General features: G+C 46.2%; 1 protein-coding gene across 1 annotated transcript in view; it reads right to left on the reverse strand.

Annotated features, from left to right (window-relative positions):
- Window positions 1–21,662, reverse strand: part of LOC124009436 — a 47,345-nt gene that overhangs the window by 16,867 nt on the left and 8,816 nt on the right. Inside the window, exons 9-27 of the mRNA XM_046321249.1 lie at window positions 21,378–21,637; window positions 20,050–20,310; window positions 18,721–18,981; window positions 17,393–17,653; window positions 16,066–16,326; window positions 15,504–15,585; window positions 14,739–14,998; window positions 13,429–13,689; window positions 12,117–12,377; window positions 11,514–11,636; window positions 10,849–11,109; window positions 10,288–10,369; window positions 9,521–9,780; window positions 8,959–9,040; window positions 8,196–8,455; window positions 6,891–7,151; window positions 3,060–3,320; window positions 2,458–2,579; window positions 1,755–1,932 (exon numbers count right to left, since the gene is read on the reverse strand). Coding sequence (XP_046177205.1) covers window positions 1,755–1,932; window positions 2,458–2,579; window positions 3,060–3,320; window positions 6,891–7,151; window positions 8,196–8,455; window positions 8,959–9,040; window positions 9,521–9,780; window positions 10,288–10,369; window positions 10,849–11,109; window positions 11,514–11,636; window positions 12,117–12,377; window positions 13,429–13,689; window positions 14,739–14,998; window positions 15,504–15,585; window positions 16,066–16,326; window positions 17,393–17,653; window positions 18,721–18,981; window positions 20,050–20,310; window positions 21,378–21,637 — 4,058 coding nt within the window. The remainder of the gene's footprint in view (window positions 1–1,754; window positions 1,933–2,457; window positions 2,580–3,059; window positions 3,321–6,890; window positions 7,152–8,195; window positions 8,456–8,958; window positions 9,041–9,520; window positions 9,781–10,287; window positions 10,370–10,848; window positions 11,110–11,513; window positions 11,637–12,116; window positions 12,378–13,428; window positions 13,690–14,738; window positions 14,999–15,503; window positions 15,586–16,065; window positions 16,327–17,392; window positions 17,654–18,720; window positions 18,982–20,049; window positions 20,311–21,377; window positions 21,638–21,662) is intronic.

The following is a 21,662-nucleotide window of genomic DNA, read 5'->3' on the forward strand; positions in this document are numbered from 1 at the left end:
GCGATATCGTTCTATGTTACAGTGCCTTGCGAAAGTATTCGGCCCCCTTGAACTTTGCGACCTTTTGCCACATTTCAGGCTTCAAACATAAAGATATAAAACTGTATTTTTTTTGTGAAGAATCAACAACAAGTGGGACACAATCATGAAGTGGAACGACATTTATTGGATATTTCAAACTTTTTTAACAAATCAAAAACTGAAAAGTTGGTCGTGCAAAATTATTCAGCCCCCTTAAGTTAATACTTTGTAGGGCCACCTTTTGCTGCGATTACAGCTGTAAGTCGCTTGGGGTATGTCTCTATCAGTTTTGCACATCGAGAGACTGAAATTCTTTCCCATTCCTCCTTGCAAAACAGCTCGAGCTCAGTGAGGTTGGATGGAGAGCATTCGTGAACAGCAGTTTTCAGTTCTTTCCACAGATTCTCGATTGGATTCAGGTCTGGACTTTGACTTGGCCATTCTAACACCTGGATATGTTTATTTTTGAACCATTCCATTGTAGATTTTGCTTTATGTTTTGGATCATTGTCTTGTTGGAAGACAAATCTCCGTCCCAGTCTCAGGTCTTTTGCAGACTCCATCAGGTTTTCTTCCAGAATGGTCCTGTATTTGGCTCCATCCATCTTCCCATCAATTTTAACCATCTTCCCTGTCCCTGCTGAAGGAAAAGCAGGCCCAAACCATGATGCTGCCACCACCATGTTTGACAGTGGGGATGGTGTGTTCAGGGTGATGAGCTGTGTTGCTTTTACGCCAAACATAACGTTTTGCATTGTTGCCAAAAAGTTCAATTTTGGTTTCATCTGACCAGAGCACCTTCTTCCACATGTTTGGTGTGTCTCCCAGGTGGCTTGTGGAAAACTTTAGACAACACTTTTTATGGATATCTTTAAGAAATAGCTTTCTTCTTGCCACTCTTCCATAAAGGCCAGATTTGTGCAATATACGACTGATTGTTGTCCTATGGACAGAGTCTCCCACCTCAGCTGTAGATCTCTGCAGTTCATCCAGAGTGATCATGGGCCTCTTGGCTGCATCTCTGATCAGTCTTCTCCTTGTATGAGCTGAAAGTTTAGAGGGACGGCCAGGTCTTGGTAGATTTGCAGTGGTCTGATACTCCTTCCATTTCAATATTATCGCTTGCACAGTGCTCCTTGGGATGTTTAAAGCTTGGGAAATATTTTTGTATCCAAATCCGGCTTTAAACTTCTTCACAACAGTATCTCGGCCTGCCTGGTGTGTTCCTTGTTCTTCATGATGCTCTCTGCGCTTTTAACGGACCTCTGAGACTATCACAGTGCAGGTGCATTTATACGGAGACTTGATTACACACAGGTGGATTGTATTTATCATCATTAGTCATTTAGGTCAACATTGGATCATTCAGAGATCCTCACTGAACTTCTGGAGAGAGTTTGCTGCACTGAAAGTAAAGGGGCTGAATAATTTAGCACGCCCAATGTTTCAGTTTTTGATTTGTTAAAAAGTTTGAAATATCCAATAACTGTCGTTCCACGTCATGATTGTGTCCCACTTGTTGTTGATTCTTCACAAAAAAATACAGTTTTATATCTTTATGTTTGAAGCCTGAAATGTGGCAAAATGTGGCAAAGTTCACGGGGGCCGAATACTTTCGCAAGGCACTGTACGTGCGTCTGTCCATGAGAGATTATGAAAGATGTAATCGAGTTCTAGATCTACAAGATATTCATCACAGAGAGATCAGACAGGCAGACTCTGTATCTTCTCACCTGTTCTGAGTTCAACATCAGGGCTGGGGTCGCTACGGCAGCCCCTGTCCACGGTAACCACAGTGACAGCGTAGGTCTCGGCGCAGTGCAGGTCGGTGAAGGAACAGTCGGTGGAGTTGGAGCTGCAGATGTGGGTGTGTCCGTCGTCACCTGTGGCGGTTGCTAGGTACATGTCCGCCTGGCAACGGCCGTCCAGGAGACAGTGCCCATGTTGCCATCACACTGCAGAGACGTTGTGACATTGGTGGGGGGACAGGCACCTGTAGGGAGAGAGAAGAGAGAGGGAGGGTGATGGAGAAAGAGAGAGAGAGGAAGAGAGAGGGGAGAGAGAGAGAAGGGGAGAGAGAGAGAGAAGGGGAGAGACAGAGTGAAGGGAGAGACAGAGAAAAGGAGAGAGTATTATTTTTATTTTTGACAACGTTTACTTGTACTTCACCACATTTCTAAAGACAATGATGTACTTTTTTACTCCATACATTTTCCCAAACACCCAAAAGTTATTCTTACATGTTGACAGGAAAATGTTCAAATTCAGACTTATAAAGATAACATCTCTGGTCATCCCTACTGCCCTGATCTGGCAGAATCACTGAACACAAATTATTTGTATGTAAATTATGTCTGAGTGTTGGACTGTGCCCCTGGTTATCCGTCAATAAAAATGTAATACAAATTGTGGGATATGAAGTGGTGTTGTTAGCACCCCTATCTTCAAGGAGTGTAAGGTGTTATTGGCCCCGGACACTGGGCTGGCATCCCAGGTCAGGGACAGGATGTTGGTGGAACAGGACACCATGCCCTCCAGGTCGATGGGTGGACACAGTGCTGAGCAGTCCAGAGACAACAGATGTAATAGAGTATACAGTTGCTAACTCAAGTCCAACAAGTGGGAATGTAATGAAGAATGGAATCTCGGACCCCCAGAACTTAATTATTGCGTTAATGCGTGAGATCCTCCATCAGGTTCAGGGGAAAGATGTATGAGAAAAGATACAAACCAGACTATCAAAGTCTCCATCCCACTAAATGGATGGGCTAAATGTCCCCTCCCCTTCTGAAATTCAAAAGATGTGAACACTTGTGAAATCGTGATTTGTCCAAATGATCAGTGGCGTAAAAAATCTACACAGCGGAACAAAGTCCCTGGTTAATCGTCTCATCCCACAGTCTGTTGAGAGATGCTGCAATATCGTTCTATGTTAAATGCGTCTGTCCATGAGAGATTATGAAAGATGAAATCGAGTTCTAGATCTACAAGATATTCATCACAGAGAGATCAGACAGACAGACTCTGTATCTTCTCACCTGTTTTGAGTTCAACGTCAGGGCTGGGGTCGCTACGGCAGCCCCTGTCCATGGTAACCATTGTGACAGCGTAGGTCTCGGCGCAGTGCAGGTCGGTGAAGGAACAGTCGGTGGAGTTGGAGCTGCAGGTGTGGGTATGTCCGTCGTCACCTGTGGCGGTTGCTAGGTACATGTCCGCCCTGGCAACGGCCGTCCAGGACACAGTGCCCATGTTGCCATCACACTGCAGAGACGTTGTGACATTGGTGGGGGGACAGGCACCTGTATGGAGAGAGAAAGAGAGAGAGGGAGGGTGATGGAGAAAGAGAGAGGGAGGGTGATGGAGAAAGAGAGAGAGAGGAGAGAGAGGGAAGAGAGAGAGAGAAGAGAGAAAGAAGACAGAGAGAAGGGAGAGACAGAGAAAAGGAGAGAGTATTATTTTTATTTTTGACAACGTTTACTTGTACTTCACCACATTTCTAAAGACAATGATGTACTTTTTACTCCATACATTTTCCCAAACACCCAAAAGTTATTCTTACATGTTGACAGGAAAATGTTCAAATTCAGACTTATAAAGATAACATCTCTGGTCATCCCTACTGCCCCTGATCTGGCAGAATCACTGAACACAAATTATTTGTATGTAAATTATGTCTGAGTGTTGGACTGTGCCCCTGGTTATCCGTCAATAAAAATGTAATACAAATTGTGGGATATGAAGTGGTGTTGTTAGCACCCCCTATCTTCAAGGAGTGTAAGGTGTTATTGGCCCCGGACACTGGGCTGGCATCCCAGGTCAGGGACAGGATGTTGGTGGAACAGGACACCATGCCCTCCAGGTCGATGGGTGGACACAGTGCTGAGCAGTCCAGAGACAACAGATGTACTAGAGTATACAGTTGGGTCCCCAAAAGTTTTACTGAAGAATGGAATCTTTTCCCCCTGAAGGGGGCCGGTTGTCAGTTTGTAACAGAAAAAGTGTGATCCTCCATCAGGTTCAGGGGAAAGATGTAAAAAAGATTTTGTTTTCCAGACTATCAAAGTCTCACCCATACTAAATGGATGGGCTAAATGTCCCCTCCCCTTCTGAAAAAAAGTCAGAAAGATGTGAATACTTGTGAAATCGTGATTTGTCCAAATGATCAGTGGTTCTTAAAAAATCTAACAGCGGAACAAAGTCCCTGGTTAATCGTCTCATCCCACAGTCTGTTGAGAGATGCTATGGAACATTCTATGTTACTGCGTCTGTCCATGCACAATTATGAAAGATGAAATCGAGTTCTAGATCTACAAGATATTCATCACAGAGACATCAGACAGACAGACTCTGTATCTTCTCACCTGTTCTGAGTTCAAATCAGGGCTGGGGTTCCAGTAGGCAGCCCCTGTCCACGGTAACCACAGTGACAGCGTAGGTCTCTCTCAGTGCAGGTCGGTGAAAAACAGTCGGTGGAGTTGGAGCTGCAGATGTGGGTGTGTCCAGCACCTGTGGCAGCACAATACATGTCCGCCCTGGCAACGGCCGTCCAGGAGACAGTGCCCATGTTGCCATCACACTGCAGAGATTATGATGACATTGGTTTATGGACAGGCACCTGTAGGGAGAGAGAAAGAGAGAGAGAAAGAGAGAGACAGAGTGAAGGGTGAGACAGAGAAAAGGAGAGAGTATTATTTGAATTTTTTACAACGTTTACTTGTACTTCACCACATTTCTAAAGACAATGATGTAAATTTTCTCCATACATTTTCCCAAACACCCAAAAGTTCTTCTTACATGTTGACAGGAAAATGTTCAAAGTCACAGATAAAGATAACATCTTGGTCATCCCTACTGCCCCTGATCTGGCAGAATCACTGAACACAAATTATTTGTATGTAAATTTGTCTGAGTGTTGGACTGTGCCCCTGGTTATCAGTCAATAAAAATGTAATACAAATTGTGGGATATGAAGTGGTGTTGTTAGCACCCCCTATCTTCAAGGAGTGTAACTGTTATTGGCCCCTGACACTGGGCTGGCATCCCAGGTCAGGGACAGGATGTTGGTGGAACAGGACACCATGCCCTCCAGGTCATGGGTGGACACAGTGCTGAGCAGTCCAGAGACAACAGATGTAATAGAGTATACAGTTGCTAACTCAAGTCCAACAAGTGGGAATGTAATGAAGAATGGAATCTCGGAACCCCAGAACTTAATTATTGCGTTAACGCGTGAGATCCTCCATCAGGTTCAGGGGAAAGATGTATGAGAAAAGATACAAACCAGACTATCAAAGTCTCCATCCCACTAAATGGATGGGCTAAATTCCCCCCCAAATGAAATTTAAAGATGTGAACACATGTGAAATGAGATTTGTCCAAATGATCAGTGGCGTAAAAAATCTACACAGCTGAACAAAGTCCCTGGTTAATATTTCTCATCCCACAGTCTGTTGAAAGATGCTGGTGCCATTTCCATTCTAAATGTCGTCTGTCCATGAGAGATTATGAAAGATGAAATCGAGTTCTAGATCTACAAGATATTCATCACAGAGAAGACAGACAGACTCTGTATCTTCTCACCTGTTTTGAGTTCAACGTCAGGGCTGGGGTCGCTAGCCCATCTCCATGGTAACCACAGTGACAGCGTAGGTCTCGGAACAGTGCAGGTCGGTGAAGGAACAGTCGGTGGAGTTGGAGCTGCAGGTGTGGGTATGTCCGACACCACCTGTGGCGGTTGCAGAATGTCCGCCCTGGCAATTGCCGTCAGGACACAGTGCCCATGTTGCCATCAAACTGCAGATCGTTGTGACATTGGTGGGGGGACAGGCACCTGTATCCCGAGAGAAAGCAGAGAGGGAGGGTGATGGAGAAAGAACTCAGAGGAAGAGAAACGAGAGAGAGAAGGTTCAGAGAGAGAGAAGGGGAAGACAGAAGAATTCTGAGACAGAGAAAGGAGAGAGTATTATTTTTATTTTTGACAACGTTTGTCTTGTACTTCACCACATTTCTAAAGACAATGATGTACTTTTTACTCCATACATTTTCCCAAACACCCAAAAGTTATTCTTACATGTTGACAGGAAAATGTTCAAATTCACACTTATAAAGATAACATCTCTGGTCATCCCTACTGCCCCTGATCTGGCAGAATCACTGAACACAAATGATTTGTATGTAAATTATGTCTGAGTGTTGGACTGTGCCCCTGGTTATCCGTCAATAAAAATGTAATACAAATTGTGGGATATGAAGTGGTGTTGTTAGCACCCCTATCTTCAAGGAGTGTAAAAAAATGTTATTGGCCCCGGACACTGGTGGCATCCCAGGTCAGGGACAGGATGTTGGTGGAACAGGACACCATGCCCTCCAGGTCGATGGGTGGACACAGTGCTGAGCAGTCCAGAGACAACAGATGTACTAGAGTATACAGTTGCTAACTCAAGTCCAACAAGTGTGAATGTAATGAAGAATGGAATCTCGGACCCCAGAACTTAATTATTGCGTTAATGCGTGAGATCCTCCATCAGGTTCAGGGGAAAGATGTATGAGAAAAGATACAAACCAGACTATCAAAGTCTCCACCCCACTAAATGGATGGGCTAAATGTCCCCTCCCCTTCTGAAATTCGAAAGATGTGAACACTTGTGAAATCGTGATTTGTCCAAATGATCAGTGGCGTAAAAAATCTACACAGCGGAACAAAGTCCCTGGTTAATCGTCTCATCCCACAGTCTGTTGAGAGATGCTACGATATCGTTCTATGTTACGTGCGTCTGTCCATGAGAGATTATGAAAGATGAAATCGAGTTCTAGATCTACAAGATATTCATCACAGAGAGATCAGACAGACAGACTCTGTATCTTCTCACCTGTTCTGAGTTCAACGTCAGGGCTGGGGTCGCTACGGCAGCCCCTGTCCATGGTAACCACAGTGACAGCGTAGGTCTCGGCGCAGTGCAGGTCGGTGAAGGAACAGTCGGTGGAGTTGGAGCTGCAGGTGTGGGTATGTCCGTCGTCACCTGTGGCGGTTGCTAGGTACATGTCCGCCCTGGCAACGGCCGTCCAGGAGACAGTGCCCATGTTGCCATCACACTGCAGAGACGTTGTGACATTGGTGGGGGGACAGGCACCTGTAGGGAGAGAGAAAGAGAGAGAGGGAGGGTGATGGAGAAAGAGAGAGAGAGGAAGAGAGAGGGAGAGAGAGAGAAGGGAGAGAGAGAGAGAAGGGGAGAGACAGAGAGAAGGAGAGACAGAGAAAAGGAGAGAGTATTATTTTTATTTTTGACAACGTTTACTTGTACTTCACCACATTTCTAAAGACAATGATGTACTTTTTACTCCATACATTTTCCCAAACACCCAAAAGTTATTCTTACATGTTGACAGGAAAATGTTCAAAGTCACACTTATAAAGATAACATCTCTGGTCATCCCTACTGCCCCTGATCTGGCAGAATCACTGAACACAAATGATTTGTATGTAAATTATGTCTGAGTGTTGGACTGTGCCCCTGGTTATCCGTCAATAAAAATGTAATACAAATTGTGGGATATGAAGTGGTGTTGTTAGCACCCCTATCTTCAAGGAGTGTAAGGTGTTATTGGCCCCGGACACTGGGCTGGCATCCCAGGTCAGGGACAGGATGTTGGTGGAACAGGACACCATGCCCTCCAGGTCGATGGGTGGACACAGTGCTGAGCAGTCCAGAGACAACAGATGTACTAGAGTATACAGTTGCTAACTCAAGTCCAACAAGTGGGAATGTAATGAAGAATGGAATCTCGGACCCCAGAACTTAATTATTGCGTTAATGCGTGAGATCCTCCATCAGGTTCAGGGGAAAGATGTATGAGAAAAGATACAAACCAGACTATCAAAGTCTCCACCCCACTAAATGGATGGGCTAAATGTCCCCTCCCCTTCTGAAATTCGAAAGATGTGAACACTTGTGAAATCGTGATTTGTCCAAATGATCAGTGGCGTAAAAAATCTACACAGCGGAACAAAGTCCCTGGTTAATCGTCTCATCCCACAGTCTGTTGAGAGATGCTGCGATATCGTTCTATGTTAAGTGCGTCTGTCCATGAGAGACTATGAAAGATGAAATCGAGTTCTAGATCTACAAGATATTCATCACAGAGAGATCAGACAGACAGACTCTGTATCTTCTCACCTGTTCTGAGTTCAACGTCAGGGCTGGGGTCGCTACGGCAGCCCCTGTCCATGGTAACCACAGTGACAGCGTAGGTCTCGGCGCAGTGCAGGTCGGTGAAGGAACAGTCGGTGGAGTTGGAGCTGCAGGTGTGGGTATGTCCGTCGTCACCTGTGGCGGTTGCTAGGTACATGTCCGCCCTGGCAACGGCCGTCCAGGACACAGTGCCCATGTTGCCATCACACTGCAGAGACGTTGTGACATTGGTGGGGGACAGGCACCTGTATGGAGAGAGAAAGAGAGAGAGGGAGGGTGATGGAGAAAGAGAGAGGGAGGGTGATGGAGAAAGAGAGAGAGAGGACGAGAGAGGAGAGAGAGAGAGAGGGGAGAGAGAAAGAGAGAGACAGAGAGAAGGGAGAGACAGAGAAAAGGAGAGAGTATTATTTTTATTTTTGACAACGTTTACTTGTACTTCACCACATTTCTAAAGACAATGATGTACTTTTTACTCCATACATTTTCCCAAACACCCAAAAGTTATTCTTACATGTTGACAGGAAAATGTTCAAAGTCACACTTATAAAGATAACATCTCTGGTCATCCCTACTGCCCCTGATCTGGCAGAATCACTGAACACAAATGATTTGTATGTAAATTATGTCTGAGTGTTGGACTGTGCCCCTGGTTATCCGTCAATAAAAATGTAATACAAATTGTGGGATATGAAGTGGTGTTGTTAGCACCCCTATCTTCAAGGAGTGTAAGGTGTTATTGGCCCCGGACACTGGGCTGGCATCCCAGGTCAGGGACAGGATGTTGGTGGAACAGGACACCATGCCCTCCAGGTCGATGGGTGGACACAGTGCTGAGCAGTCCAGAGACAACAGATGTACTAGAGTATACAGTTGCTAACTCAAGTCCAACAAGTGTGAATGTAATGAAGAATGGAATCTCGGACCCCCAGAACTTAATTATTGCGTTAATGCGTGAGATCCTCCATCAGGTTCAGGGGAAAGATGTATGAGAAAAGATACAAACCAGACTATCAAAGTCTCCACCCCACTAAATGGATGGGCTAAATGTCCCCTCCCCTTCTGAAATTCGAAAGATGTGAACACTTGTGAAATCGTGATTTGTCCAAATGATCAGTGGCGTAAAAAATCTACACAGCGGAACAAAGTCCCTGGTTAATCGTCTCATCCCACAGTCTGTTGAGAGATGCTGCGATATCGTTCTATGTTAAGTGCGTCTGTCCATGAGAGACTATGAAAGATGAAATCGAGTTCTAGATCTACAAGATATTCATCACAGAGAGATCAGACAGACAGACTCTGTATCTTCTCACCTGTTCTGAGTTCAACGTCAGGGCTGGGGTCGCTACGGCAGCCCCTGTCCATGGTAACCACAGTGACAGCGTAGGTCTCGGCGCAGTGCAGGTCGGTGAAGGAACAGTCGGTGGAGTTGGAGCTGCAGGTGTGGGTATGTCCGTCGTCACCTGTGGCGGTTGCTAGGTACATGTCCGCCCTGGCAACGGCCGTCCAGGACACAGTGCCCATGTTGCCATCACACTGCAGAGACGTTGTGACATTGGTGGGGGACAGGCACCTGTATGGAGAGAGAAAGAGAGAGAGGGAGGGTGATGGAGAAAGAGAGAGGGAGGGTGATGGAGAAAGAGAGAGAGAGGACGAGAGAGGGGAGAGAGAGAGAGAAGGGGAGAGAGAAAGAGAGAGACAGAGAGAAGGGAGAGACAGAGAAAAGGAGAGAGTATTATTTTTATTTTTGACAACGTTTACTTGTACTTCACCACATTTCTAAAGACAATGATGTACTTTTTACTCCATACATTTTCCCAAACACCCAAAAGTTATTCTTACATGTTGACAGGAAAATGTTCAAAGTCACACTTATAAAGATAACATCTCTGGTCATCCCTACTGCCCCTGATCTGGCAGAATCACTGAACACAAATGATTTGTATGTAAATTATGTCTGAGTGTTGGACTGTGCCCCTGGTTATCCGTCAATAAAAATGTAATACAAATTGTGGGATATGAAGTGGTGTTGTTAGCACCCCCTATCTTCAAGGAGTGTAAGGTGTTATTGGCCCCGGACACTGGGCTGGCATCCCAGGTCAGGGACAGGATGTTGGTGGAACAGGACACCATGCCCTCCAGATCGATGGGTGGACACAGTGCTGAGCAGTCCAGAGACAACAGATGTACTAGAGTATACAGTTGCTAACTCAAGTCCAACAAGTGGGAATGTACTGAAGAATGGAATCTCGGACCCCCAGAACTTAATTATTGCGTTAACGCGTCAGATCCTCCATCAGGTTCAGGGGAAAGATGTAGAGAAAAGATACAAACCAGACTATCAAAGTCTCCACCCCACTAAATGGATGGGCTAAATGTCCCCTCCCCTTCTGAAATTCGAAAGATGTGAATACTTGTGAAATCGTGATTTGTCCAAATGATCAGTGGCGTAAAAAATCTACACAGCGGAACAAAGTCCCTGGTTAATCGTCTCATCCCACAGTCTGTTGAGAGATGCTACGATATCGTTCTATGTTACGTGCGTCTGTCCATGAGAGATTATGAAAGATGAAATCGAGTTCTAGATCTACAAGATATTCATCACAGAGAGATCAGACAGACAGACTCTGTATCTTCTCACCTGTTCTGAGTTCAACATCAGGGCTGGGGTCGCTACGGCAGCCCCTGTCCACGGTAACCACAGTGACAGCGTAGGTCTCGGCGCAGTGCAGGTCGGTGAAGGAACAGTCGGTGGAGTTGGAGCTGCAGATGTGGGTGTGTCCGTCGTCACCTGTGGCGGTTGCTAGGTACATGTCCGCCCTGGCAACGGCCGTCCAGGAGACAGTGCCCATGTTGCCATCACACTGCAGAGACGTTGTGACATTGGTGGGGGGACAGGCACCTGTAGGGAGAGAGAAAGAGAGATGAGAAAGAGAGAGAGAGAGAGAGAGAGAGAAAGAGAGAGACAGAGAGAAGGGAGAGACAGAGAAAAGGAGAGAGTATTATTTGTATTTTTTACAACGTTTACTTGTACTTCACCACATTTCTAAAGACAATGATGTACTTTTTACTCCATACATTTTCCCAAACACCCAAAAGTTCTTCTTACATGTTGACAGGAAAATGTTCAAAGTCACACTTATAAAGATAACATCTCTGGTCATCCCTACTGCCCCTGATCTGGCAGAATCACTGAACACAAATTATTTGTATGTAAATTATGTCTGAGTGTTGGACTGTGCCCCTGGTTATCAGTCAATAAAAATGTAATACAAATTGTGGGATATGAAGTGGTGTTGTTAGCACCCCCTATCTTCAAGGAGTGTAAGGTGTTATTGGCCCCGGACACTGGGCTGGCATCCCAGGTCAGGGACAGGATGTTGGTGGAACAGGACACCATGCCCTCCAGGTCGATGGGTGGACACAGTGCTGAGCAGTCCAGAGACAACAGATGTAATAGAGTATACAGTTGCTAACTCAAGTCCAACAAGTGGGAATGTAATGAAGAATGGAATCTCGGAACCCCAGAACTTAATTATTGCGTTAACGCGTGAGATCCTCCATCAGGTTCAGGGGAAAGATGTATGAGAAAAGATACAAACCAGACTATCAAAGTCTCCATCCCACTAAATGGATGGGCTAAATGTCCCCTCCCCTTCTGAAATTCGAAAGATGTGAACACTTGTGAAATCGTGATTTGTCCAAATGATCAGTGGCGTAAAAAATCTACACAGCGGAACAAAGTCCCTGGTTAATCGTCTCATCCCACAGTCTGTTGAGAGATGCTGCAATATCGTTCTATGTTAAATGCGTCTGTCCATGAGAGATTATGAAAGATGAAATCGAGTTCTAGATCTACAAGATATTCATCACAGAGAGATCAGACAGACAGACTCTGTATCTTCTCACCTGTTTTGAGTTCAACGTCAGGGCTGGGGTCGCTACGGCAGCCCCTGTCCATGGTAACCACAGTGACAGCGTAGGTCTCGGCGCAGTGCAGGTCGGTGAAGGAACAGTCGGTGGAGTTGGAGCTGCAGGTGTGGGTATGTCCGTCGTCACCTGTGGCGGTTGCTAGGTACATGTCCGCCCTGGCAACGGCCGTCCAGGACACAGTGCCCATGTTGCCATCACACTGCAGAGACGTTGTGACATTGGTGGGGGGACAGGCACCTGTATGGAGAGAGAAAGAGAGAGAGGGAGGGTGATGGAGAAAGAGAGAGAGAGGAAGAGAGAGGGGAGAGAGAGAGAGAAGGGAAGAGAGAGAGAGAAGGGGAAGACAGAGAGAAGGGAGAGACAGAGAAAAGGAGAGAGTATTATTTTTATTTTTGACAACGTTTACTTGTACTTCACCACATTTCTAAAGACAATGATGTACTTTTTACTCCATACATTTTCCCAAACACCCAAAAGTTATTCTTACATGTTGACAGGAAAATGTTCAAATTCACACTTATAAAGATAACATCTCTGGTCATCCCTACTGCCCCTGATCTGGCAGAATCACTGAACACAAATGATTTGTATGTAAATTATGTCTGAGTGTTGGACTGTGCCCCTGGTTATCCGTCAATAAAAATGTAATACAAATTGTGGGATATGAAGTGGTGTTGTTAGCACCCCCTATCTTCAAGGAGTGTAAGGTGTTATTGGCCCCGGACACTGGGCTGGCATCCCAGGTCAGGGACAGGATGTTGGTGGAACAGGACACCATGCCCTCCAGGTCGATGGGTGGACACAGTGCTGAGCAGTCCAGAGACAACAGATGTACTAGAGTATACAGTTGCTAACTCAAGTCCAACAAGTGTGAATGTAATGAAGAATGGAATCTCGGACCCCCAGAACTTAATTATTGCGTTAATGCGTGAGATCCTCCATCAGGTTCAGGGGAAAGATGTATGAGAAAAGATACAAACCAGACTATGAAAGTCTCCACCCCACTAAATGGATGGGCTAAATGTCCCCTCCCCTTCTGAAATTCGAAAGATGTGAACACTTGTGAAATCGTGATTTGTCCAAATGATCAGTGGCGTAAAAAAATCTACACAGCGGAACAAAGTCCCTGGTTAATCGTCTCATCCCACAGTCTGTTGAGAGATGCTGCGATATCGTTCTATGTTAAGTGCGTCTGTCCATGAGAGATTATGAAAGATGAAATCGAGTTCTAGATCTACAAGATATTCATCACAGAGAGATCAGACAGACAGACTCTGTATCTTCTCACCTGTTCTGAGTTCAACGTCAGGGCTGGGGTCGCTACGGCAGCCCCTGTCCATGGTAACCACAGTGACAGCGTAGGTCTCGGCGCAGTGCAGGTCGGTGAAGGAACAGTCGGTGGAGTTGGAGCTGCAGGTGTGGGTGTGTCCGTCGTCACCTGTGGCGGTTGCTAGGTACATGTCCGCCCTGGCAACGGCCGTCCAGGAGACAGTGCCCATGTTGCCATCACACTGCAGAGACGTTGTGACATTGGTGGGGGGACAGGCACCTGTAGGGAGAGAGAAAGAGAGAGAGGGAGGGTGATGGAGAAAGAGAGAGAGAGGAAGAGAGAGGGGAGAGAGAGAGAAGGGGAGAGAGAGAGAGAAGGGGAGAGACAGAGAGAAGGGAGAGACAGAGAAAAGGAGAGAGTATTATTTTTATTTTTGACAACGTTTACTTGTACTTCACCACATTTCTAAAGACAATGATGTACTTTTTACTCCATACATTTTCCCAAACACCCAAAAGTTATTCTTACATGTTGACAGGAAAATGTTCAAAGTCACACTTATAAAGATAACATCTCTGGTCATCCCTACTGCCCCTGATCTGGCAGAATCACTGAACACAAATGATTTGTATGTAAATTATGTCTGAGTGTTGGACTGTGCCCCTGGTTATCCGTCAATAAAAATGTAATACAAATTGTGGGATATGAAGTGGTGTTGTTAGCACCCCCTATCTTCAAGGAGTGTAAGGTGTTATTGGCCCCGGACACTGGGCTGGCATCCCAGGTCAGGGACAGGATGTTGGTGGAACAGGACACCATGCCCTCCAGGTCGATGGGTGGACACAGTGCTGAGCAGTCCAGAGACAACAGATGTACTAGAGTATACAGTTGCTAACTCAAGTCCAACAAGTGGGAATGTAATGAAGAATGGAATCTCGGACCCCCAGAACTTAATTATTGCGTTAATGCGTGAGATCCTCCATCAGGTTCAGGGGAAAGATGTATGAGAAAAGATACAAACCAGACTATCAAAGTCTCCACCCCACTAAATGGATGGGCTAAATGTCCCCTCCCCTTCTGAAATTCGAAAGATGTGAACACTTGTGAAATCGTGATTTGTCCAAATGATCAGTGGCGTAAAAAATCTACACAGCGGAACAAAGTCCCTGGTTAATCGTCTCATCCCACAGTCTGTTGAGAGATGCTGCGATATCGTTCTATGTTAAGTGCGTCTGTCCATGAGAGACTATGAAAGATGAAATCGAGTTCTAGATCTACAAGATATTCATCACAGAGAGATCAGACAGACAGACTCTGTATCTTCTCACCTGTTCTGAGTTCAACGTCAGGGCTGGGGTCGCTACGGCAGCCCCTGTCCATGGTAACCACAGTGACAGCGTAGGTCTCGGCGCAGTGCAGGTCGGTGAAGGAACAGTCGGTGGAGTTGGAGCTGCAGGTGTGGGTATGTCCGTCGTCACCTGTGGCGGTTGCTAGGTACATGTCCGCCCTGGCAACGGCCGTCCAGGACACAGTGCCCATGTTGCCATCACACTGCAGAGACGTTGTGACATTGGTGGGGGACAGGCACCTGTATGGAGAGAGAAAGAGAGAGAGGGAGGGTGATGGAGAAAGAGAGAGGGAGGGTGATGGAGAAAGAGAGAGAGAGGACGAGAGAGGGAGAGAGAGAGAGAAGGGGAGAGAGAAAGAGAGAGACAGAGAGAAGGGAGAGACAGAGAAAAGGAGAGAGTATTATTTTTATTTTTGACAACGTTTACTTGTACTTCACCACATTTCTAAAGACAATGATGTACTTTTTACTCCATACATTTTCCCAAACACCCAAAAGTTATTCTTACATGTTGACAGGAAAATGTTCAAAGTCACACTTATAAAGATAACATCTCTGGTCATCCCTACTGCCCCTGATCTGGCAGAATCACTGAACACAAATGATTTGTATGTAAATTATGTCTGAGTGTTGGACTGTGCCCCTGGTTATCCGTCAATAAAAATGTAATACAAATTGTGGGATATGAAGTGGTGTTGTTAGCACCCCTATCTTCAAGGAGTGTAAGGTGTTATTGGCCCCGGACACTGGGCTGGCATCCCAGGTCAGGGACAGGATGTTGGTGGAACAGGACACCATGCCCTCCAGGTCGATGGGTGGACACAGTGCTGAGCAGTCCAGAGACAACAGATGTACTAGAGTATACAGTTGCTAACTCAAGTCCAACAAGTGTGAATGTAATGAAGAATGGAATCTCGGACCCCCAGAACTTAATTATTGCGTTAATGCGTGAGATCCTCCATCAGGTTCAGGGGAAAGATGTATGAGAAAAGATACAAACCAGACTATCAAAGTCTCCACCCCACTAAATGGATGGGCTAAATGTCCCCTCCCCTTCTGAAATTCGAAAGATGTGAACACTTGTGAAATCGTGATTTGTCCAAATGATCAGTGGCGTAAAAAATCTACACAGCGGAACAAAGTCCCTGGTTAATCGTCTCATCCCACAGTCTGTTGAGAGATGCTGCGATATCGTTCTATGTTAAGTGCGTCTGTCCATGAGAGACTATGAAAGATGAAATCGAGTTCTAGATCTACAAGATATTCATCACAGAGAGATCAGACAGACAGACTCTGTATCTTCTCACCTGTTCTGAGTTCAACGTCAGGGCTGGGGTCGCTACGGCAGCCCCTGTCCATGGTAACCACAGTGACAGCGTAGGTCTCGGCGCAGTGCAGGTCGGTGAAGGAACAGTCGGTGGAGTTGGAGCTGCAGGTGTGGGTATGTCCGTCGTCACCTGTGGCGGTTGCTAGGTACATGTCCGCCCTGGCAACGGCCGTCCAGGACACAGTGCCCATGTTGCCATCACACTGCAGAGACGTTGTGACATTGGTGGGGGGACAGGCACCTGTATGGAGAGAGAAAGAGAGAGAGGGAGGGTGATGGAGAAAGAGAGAGGGAGGGTGATGGAGAAAGAGAGAGAGAGGACGAGAGAGGGGAGAGAGAGAGAGAGGGGGAGAGAAAGAGAGAGACAGAGAGAAGGGAGAGACAGAGAAAAGGAGAGAGTATTATTTTTATTTTTGACAACGTTTACTTGTACTTCACCACATTTCTAAAGACAATGATGTACTTTTTACTCCATACATTTTCCCAAACACCCAAAAGTTATTCTTACATGTTGACAGGAAAATGTTCAAATTCAGACTTATAAAGATAACATCTCTGGTCATCCCTACTGCCCCTGATCTGGCAGAATCACTGAACACAAATGATTTGTATGTAAATTATGTCTGAGTGTTGGACTGTGCCCCTGGTTATCCGTCAATAAAAATGTAATACAAATTGTGGGATATGAAGTGGTGTTGTTAGCACCCCCTATCTTCAAGGAGTGTAAGGTGTTATTGGCCCCGGACACTGGGCTGGCATCCCAGGTCAGGGACAGGATGTTGGTGGAACAGGACACCATGCCCTCCAGGTCGATGGGTGGACACAGTGCTGAGCAGTCCAGAGACAACAGATGTACTAGAGTATACAGTTGCTAACTCAAGTCCAACAAGTGGGAATGTAATGAAGAATGGAATCTCGGACCCCAGAACTTAATTATTGCGTTAATGCGTGAGATCCTCCATCAGGTTCAGGGGAAAGATGTATGAGAAAAGATACAAACCAGACTATCAAAGTCTCCACCCCACTAAATGGATGGGCTAAATGTCCCCTCCCCTTCTGAAATTCGAAAGATGTGAACACTTGTGAAATCGTGATTTGTCCAAATGATCAGTGGCGTAAAAAATCTACACAGCGGAACAAAGTCCCTGGTTAATCGTCTCATCCCACAGTCTGTTGAGAGATGCTGCGATATCGTTCTATGTTAAGTGCGTCTGTCCATGAGAGACTATGAAAGATGAAATCGAGTTCTAGATCTACAAGATATTCATCACAGAGAGATCAGACAGACAGACTCTGTATCTTCTCACCTGTTCTGAGTTCAACGTCAGGGCTGGGGTCGCTACGGCAGCCCCTGTCCATGGTAACCACAGTGACAGCGTAGGTCTCGGCGCAGTGCAGGTCGGTGAAGGAACAGTCGGTGGAGTTGGAGCTGCAGGTGTGGGTATGTCCGTCGTCACCTGTGGCGGTTGCTAGGTACATGTCCGCCCTGGCAACGGCCGTCCAGGACACAGTGCCCATGTTGCCATCACACTGCAGAGACGTTGTGACATTGGTGGGGGGACAGGCACCTGTATGGAGAGAGAAAGAGAGAGAGGGAGGGTGATGGAGAAAGAGAGAGAGGGTGATGGAGAAAGAGAGAGAGAGGAGAGAGAGGGGAGAGAGAGAGAGAAGGGAGAGAGAGAAAGAGAGAGACAGAGAGAAGGGAGAGACAGAGAAAAGGAGAGAGTATTATTTTTATTTTTGACAACGTTTACTTGTACTTCACCACATTTCTAAAGACAATGATGTACTTTTTACTCCATACATTTTCCCAAACACCCAAAAGTTATTCTTACATGTTGACAGGAAAATGTTCAAATTCAGACTTATAAAGATAACATCTCTGGTCATCCCTACTGCCCCTGATCTGTCAGAATCACTGAACACAAATGATTTGTATGTAAATTATGTCTGAGTGTTGGACTGTGCCCCTGGTTATCCGTCAATAAAAATGTAATACAAATTGTGGGATATGAAGTGGTGTTGTTAGCACCCCCTATCTTCAAGGAGTGTAAGGTGTTATTGGCCCCGGACACTGGGCTGGCATCCCAGGTCAGGGACAGGATGTTGGTGGAACAGGACACCATGCCCTCCAGGTCGATGGGTGGACACAGTGCTGAGCAGTCCAGAGACAACAGATGTACTAGAGTATACAGTTGCTAACTCAAGTCCAACAAGTGGGAATGTAATGAAGAATGGAATCTCGGACCCCCAGAACTTAATTATTGCGTTAATGCGTGAGATCCTCCATCAGGTTCAGGGGAAAGATGTATGAGAAAAGATACAAACCAGACTATCAAAGTCTCCACCCCACTAAATGGATGGGCTAAATGTCCCCTCCCCTTCTGAAATTCGAAAGATGTGAACACTTGTGAAATCGTGATTTGTCCAAATGATCAGTGGCGTAAAAAATCTACACAGCGGAACAAAGTCCCTGGTTAATCGTCTCATCCCACAGTCTGTTGAGAGATGCTGCGATATCGTTCTATGTTAAGTGCGTCTGTCCATGAGAGACTATGAAAGATGAAATCGAGTTCTAGATCTACAAGATATTCATCACAGAGAGATCAGACAGACAGACTCTGTATCTTCTCACCTGTTCTGAGTTCAACGTCAGGGCTGGGGTCGCTACGGCAGCCCCTGTCCATGGTAACCACAGTGACAGCGTAGGTCTCGGCGCAGTGCAGGTCGGTGAAGGAACAGTCGGTGGAGTTGGAGCTGCAGGTGTGGGTATGTCCGTCGTCACCTGTGGCGGTTGCTAGGTACATGTCCGCCCTGGCAACGGCCGTCCAGGACACAGTGCCCATGTTGCCATCACACTGCAGAGACGTTGTGACATTGGTGGGGGGACAGGCACCTGTATGGAGAGAGAAAGAGAGAGAGGGAGGGTGATGGAGAAAGAGAGAGGGAGGGTGATGGAGAAAGAGAGAGAGAGGACGAGAGAGGGGAGAGAGAGAGAGAAGGGGAGAGAGAAAGAGAGAGACAGAGAGAAGGGAGAGACAGAGAAAAGGAGAGAGTATTATTTTTATTTTTGACAACGTTTACTTGTACTTCACCACATTTCTAAAGACAATGATGTACTTTTTACTCCATACATTTTCCCAAACACCCAAAAGTTATTCTTACATGTTGACAGGAAAATGTTCAAAGTCACACTTATAAAGATAACATCTCTGGTCATCCCTACTGCCCCTGATCTGGCAGAATCACTGAACACAAATGATTTGTATGTAAATTATGTCTGAGTGTTGGACTGTGCCCCTGGTTATCCGTCAATAAAAATGTAATACAAATTGTGGGATATGAAGTGGTGTTGTTAGCACCCCTATCTTCAAGGAGTGTAAGGTGTTATTGGCCCCGGACACTGGGCTGGCATCCCAGGTCAGGGACAGGATGTTGGTGGAACAGGACACCATGCCCTCCAGGTCGATGGGTGGACACAGTGCTGAGCAGTCCAGAGACAACAGATGTACTAGAGTATACAGTTGCTAACTCAAGTCCAACAAGTGGGAATGTAATGAAGAATGGAATCTCGGACCCCCAGAACTTAATTATTGCGTTAATGCGTGAGATCCTCCATCAGGTTCAGGGGAAAGATGTATGAGAAAAGATACAAACCAGACTATCAAAGTCTCCACCCCACTAAATGGATGGGCTAAATGTCCCCTCCCCTTCTGAAATTCGAAAGATGTGAACACTTGTGAAATCGTGATTTGTCCAAATGATCAGTGGCGTAAAAAATCTACACAGCGGAACAAAGTCCCTGGTTAATCGTCTCATCCCACAGTCTGTTGAGAGATGCTGCGATATCGTTCTATGTTAAGTGCGTCTGTCCATGAGAGACTATGAAAGATGAAATCGAGTTCTAGATCTACAAGATATTCATCACAGAGAGATCAGACAGACAGACTCTGTATCTTCTCACCTGTTCTGAGTTCAACGTCAGGGCTGGGGTCGCTACGGCAGCCCCTGTCCATGGTAACCACAGTGACAGCGTAGGTCTCGGCGCAGTGCAGGTCGGTGAAGGAACAGTCGGTGGAGTTGGAGCTGCAGGTGTGGGTATGTCCGTCGTCACCTGTGGCGGTTGCTAGGTACATGTCCGCCCTGGCAACGGCCGTCCAGGACACAGTGCCCATGTTGCCATCACACTGCAGAGACGTTGTGACATTGGTGGGGGGACAGGCACCTGTATGGAGAGAGAAAGAGAGAGAGGGAGGGTGATGGAGAAAGAGAGAGGGAGGGTGATGGAGAAAGAGAGAGAGAGGACGAGAGAGGGGAGAGAGAGAGAGAAGGGGAGAGAGAAAGAGAGAGACAGAGAGAAGGGAGAGACAGAGAAAAGGAGAGAGTATTATTTTTATTTTTGACAACGTTTACTTGTACTTCACCACATTTCTAAAGACAATGATGTACTTTTTACTCCATACATTTTCCCAAACACCCAAAAGTTATTCTTACATGTTGACAGGAAAATGTTCAAAGTCACACTTATAAAGATAACATCTCTGGTCATCCCAACTGCCCCTGATCTGGCAGAATCACTGAACACAAATGATTTGTATGTAAATTATGTCTGAGTGTTGGACTGTGCCCCTGGTTATCCGTCAATAAAAATGTAATACAAATTGTGGGATATGAAGTGGTGTTGTTAGCACCCCTATCTTCAAGGAGTGTAAGGTGTTATTGGCCCCGGACACTGGGCTGGCATCCCAGGTCAGGGACAGGATGTTGGTGGAACAGGACACCATGCCCTCCAGGTCGATGGGTGGACACAGTGCTGAGCAGTCCAGAGACAACAGATGTACTAGAGTATACAGTTGCTAACTCAAGTCCAACAAGTGTGAATGTAATGAAGAATGGAATCTCGGACCCCAGAACTTAATTATTGCGTTAATGCGTGAGATCCTCCATCAGGTTCAGGGGAAAGATGTATGAGAAAAGATACAAACCAGACTATCAAAGTCTCCACCCCACTAAATGGATGGGCTAAATGTCCCCTCCCCTTCTGAAATTCGAAAGATGTGAACACTTGTGAAATCGTGATTTGTCCAAATGATCAGTGGCGTAAAAAATCTACACAGCGGAACAAAGTCCCTGGTTAATCGTCTCATCCCACAGTCTGTTGAGAGATGCTGCGATATCGTTCTATGTTAAGTGCGTCTGTCCATGAGAGATTATGAAAGATGAAATCGAGTTCTAGATCTACAAGATATTCATCACAGAGAGATCAGACAGACAGACTCTGTATCTTCTCACCTGTTCTGAGTTCAACGTCAGGGCTGGGGTCGCTACGGCAGCCCCTGTCCATGGTAACCACAGTGACAGCGTAGGTCTCGGCGCAGTGCAGGTCGGTGAAGGAACAGTCGGTGTTATTGGAGCTGCAGGTGTGGGTGTGTCCGTCGTCACCTGTGGCGATTGCTAGGTACATGTCCGCCCTGGCAACGGCCGTCCAGGAGACAGTGCCCATGTTGCCATCACACTGCAGAGACGTTGTGACATTGGTGGGGGACAGGCACCTGTAGGGAGAGAGAAAGAGAGAGA

Source organism: Oncorhynchus gorbuscha, linkage group LG22 (genome assembly GCF_021184085.1).
Source record: "Oncorhynchus gorbuscha isolate QuinsamMale2020 ecotype Even-year linkage group LG22, OgorEven_v1.0, whole genome shotgun sequence".
Classification (NCBI taxonomy): domain Eukaryota; kingdom Metazoa; phylum Chordata; class Actinopteri; order Salmoniformes; family Salmonidae; genus Oncorhynchus; species Oncorhynchus gorbuscha.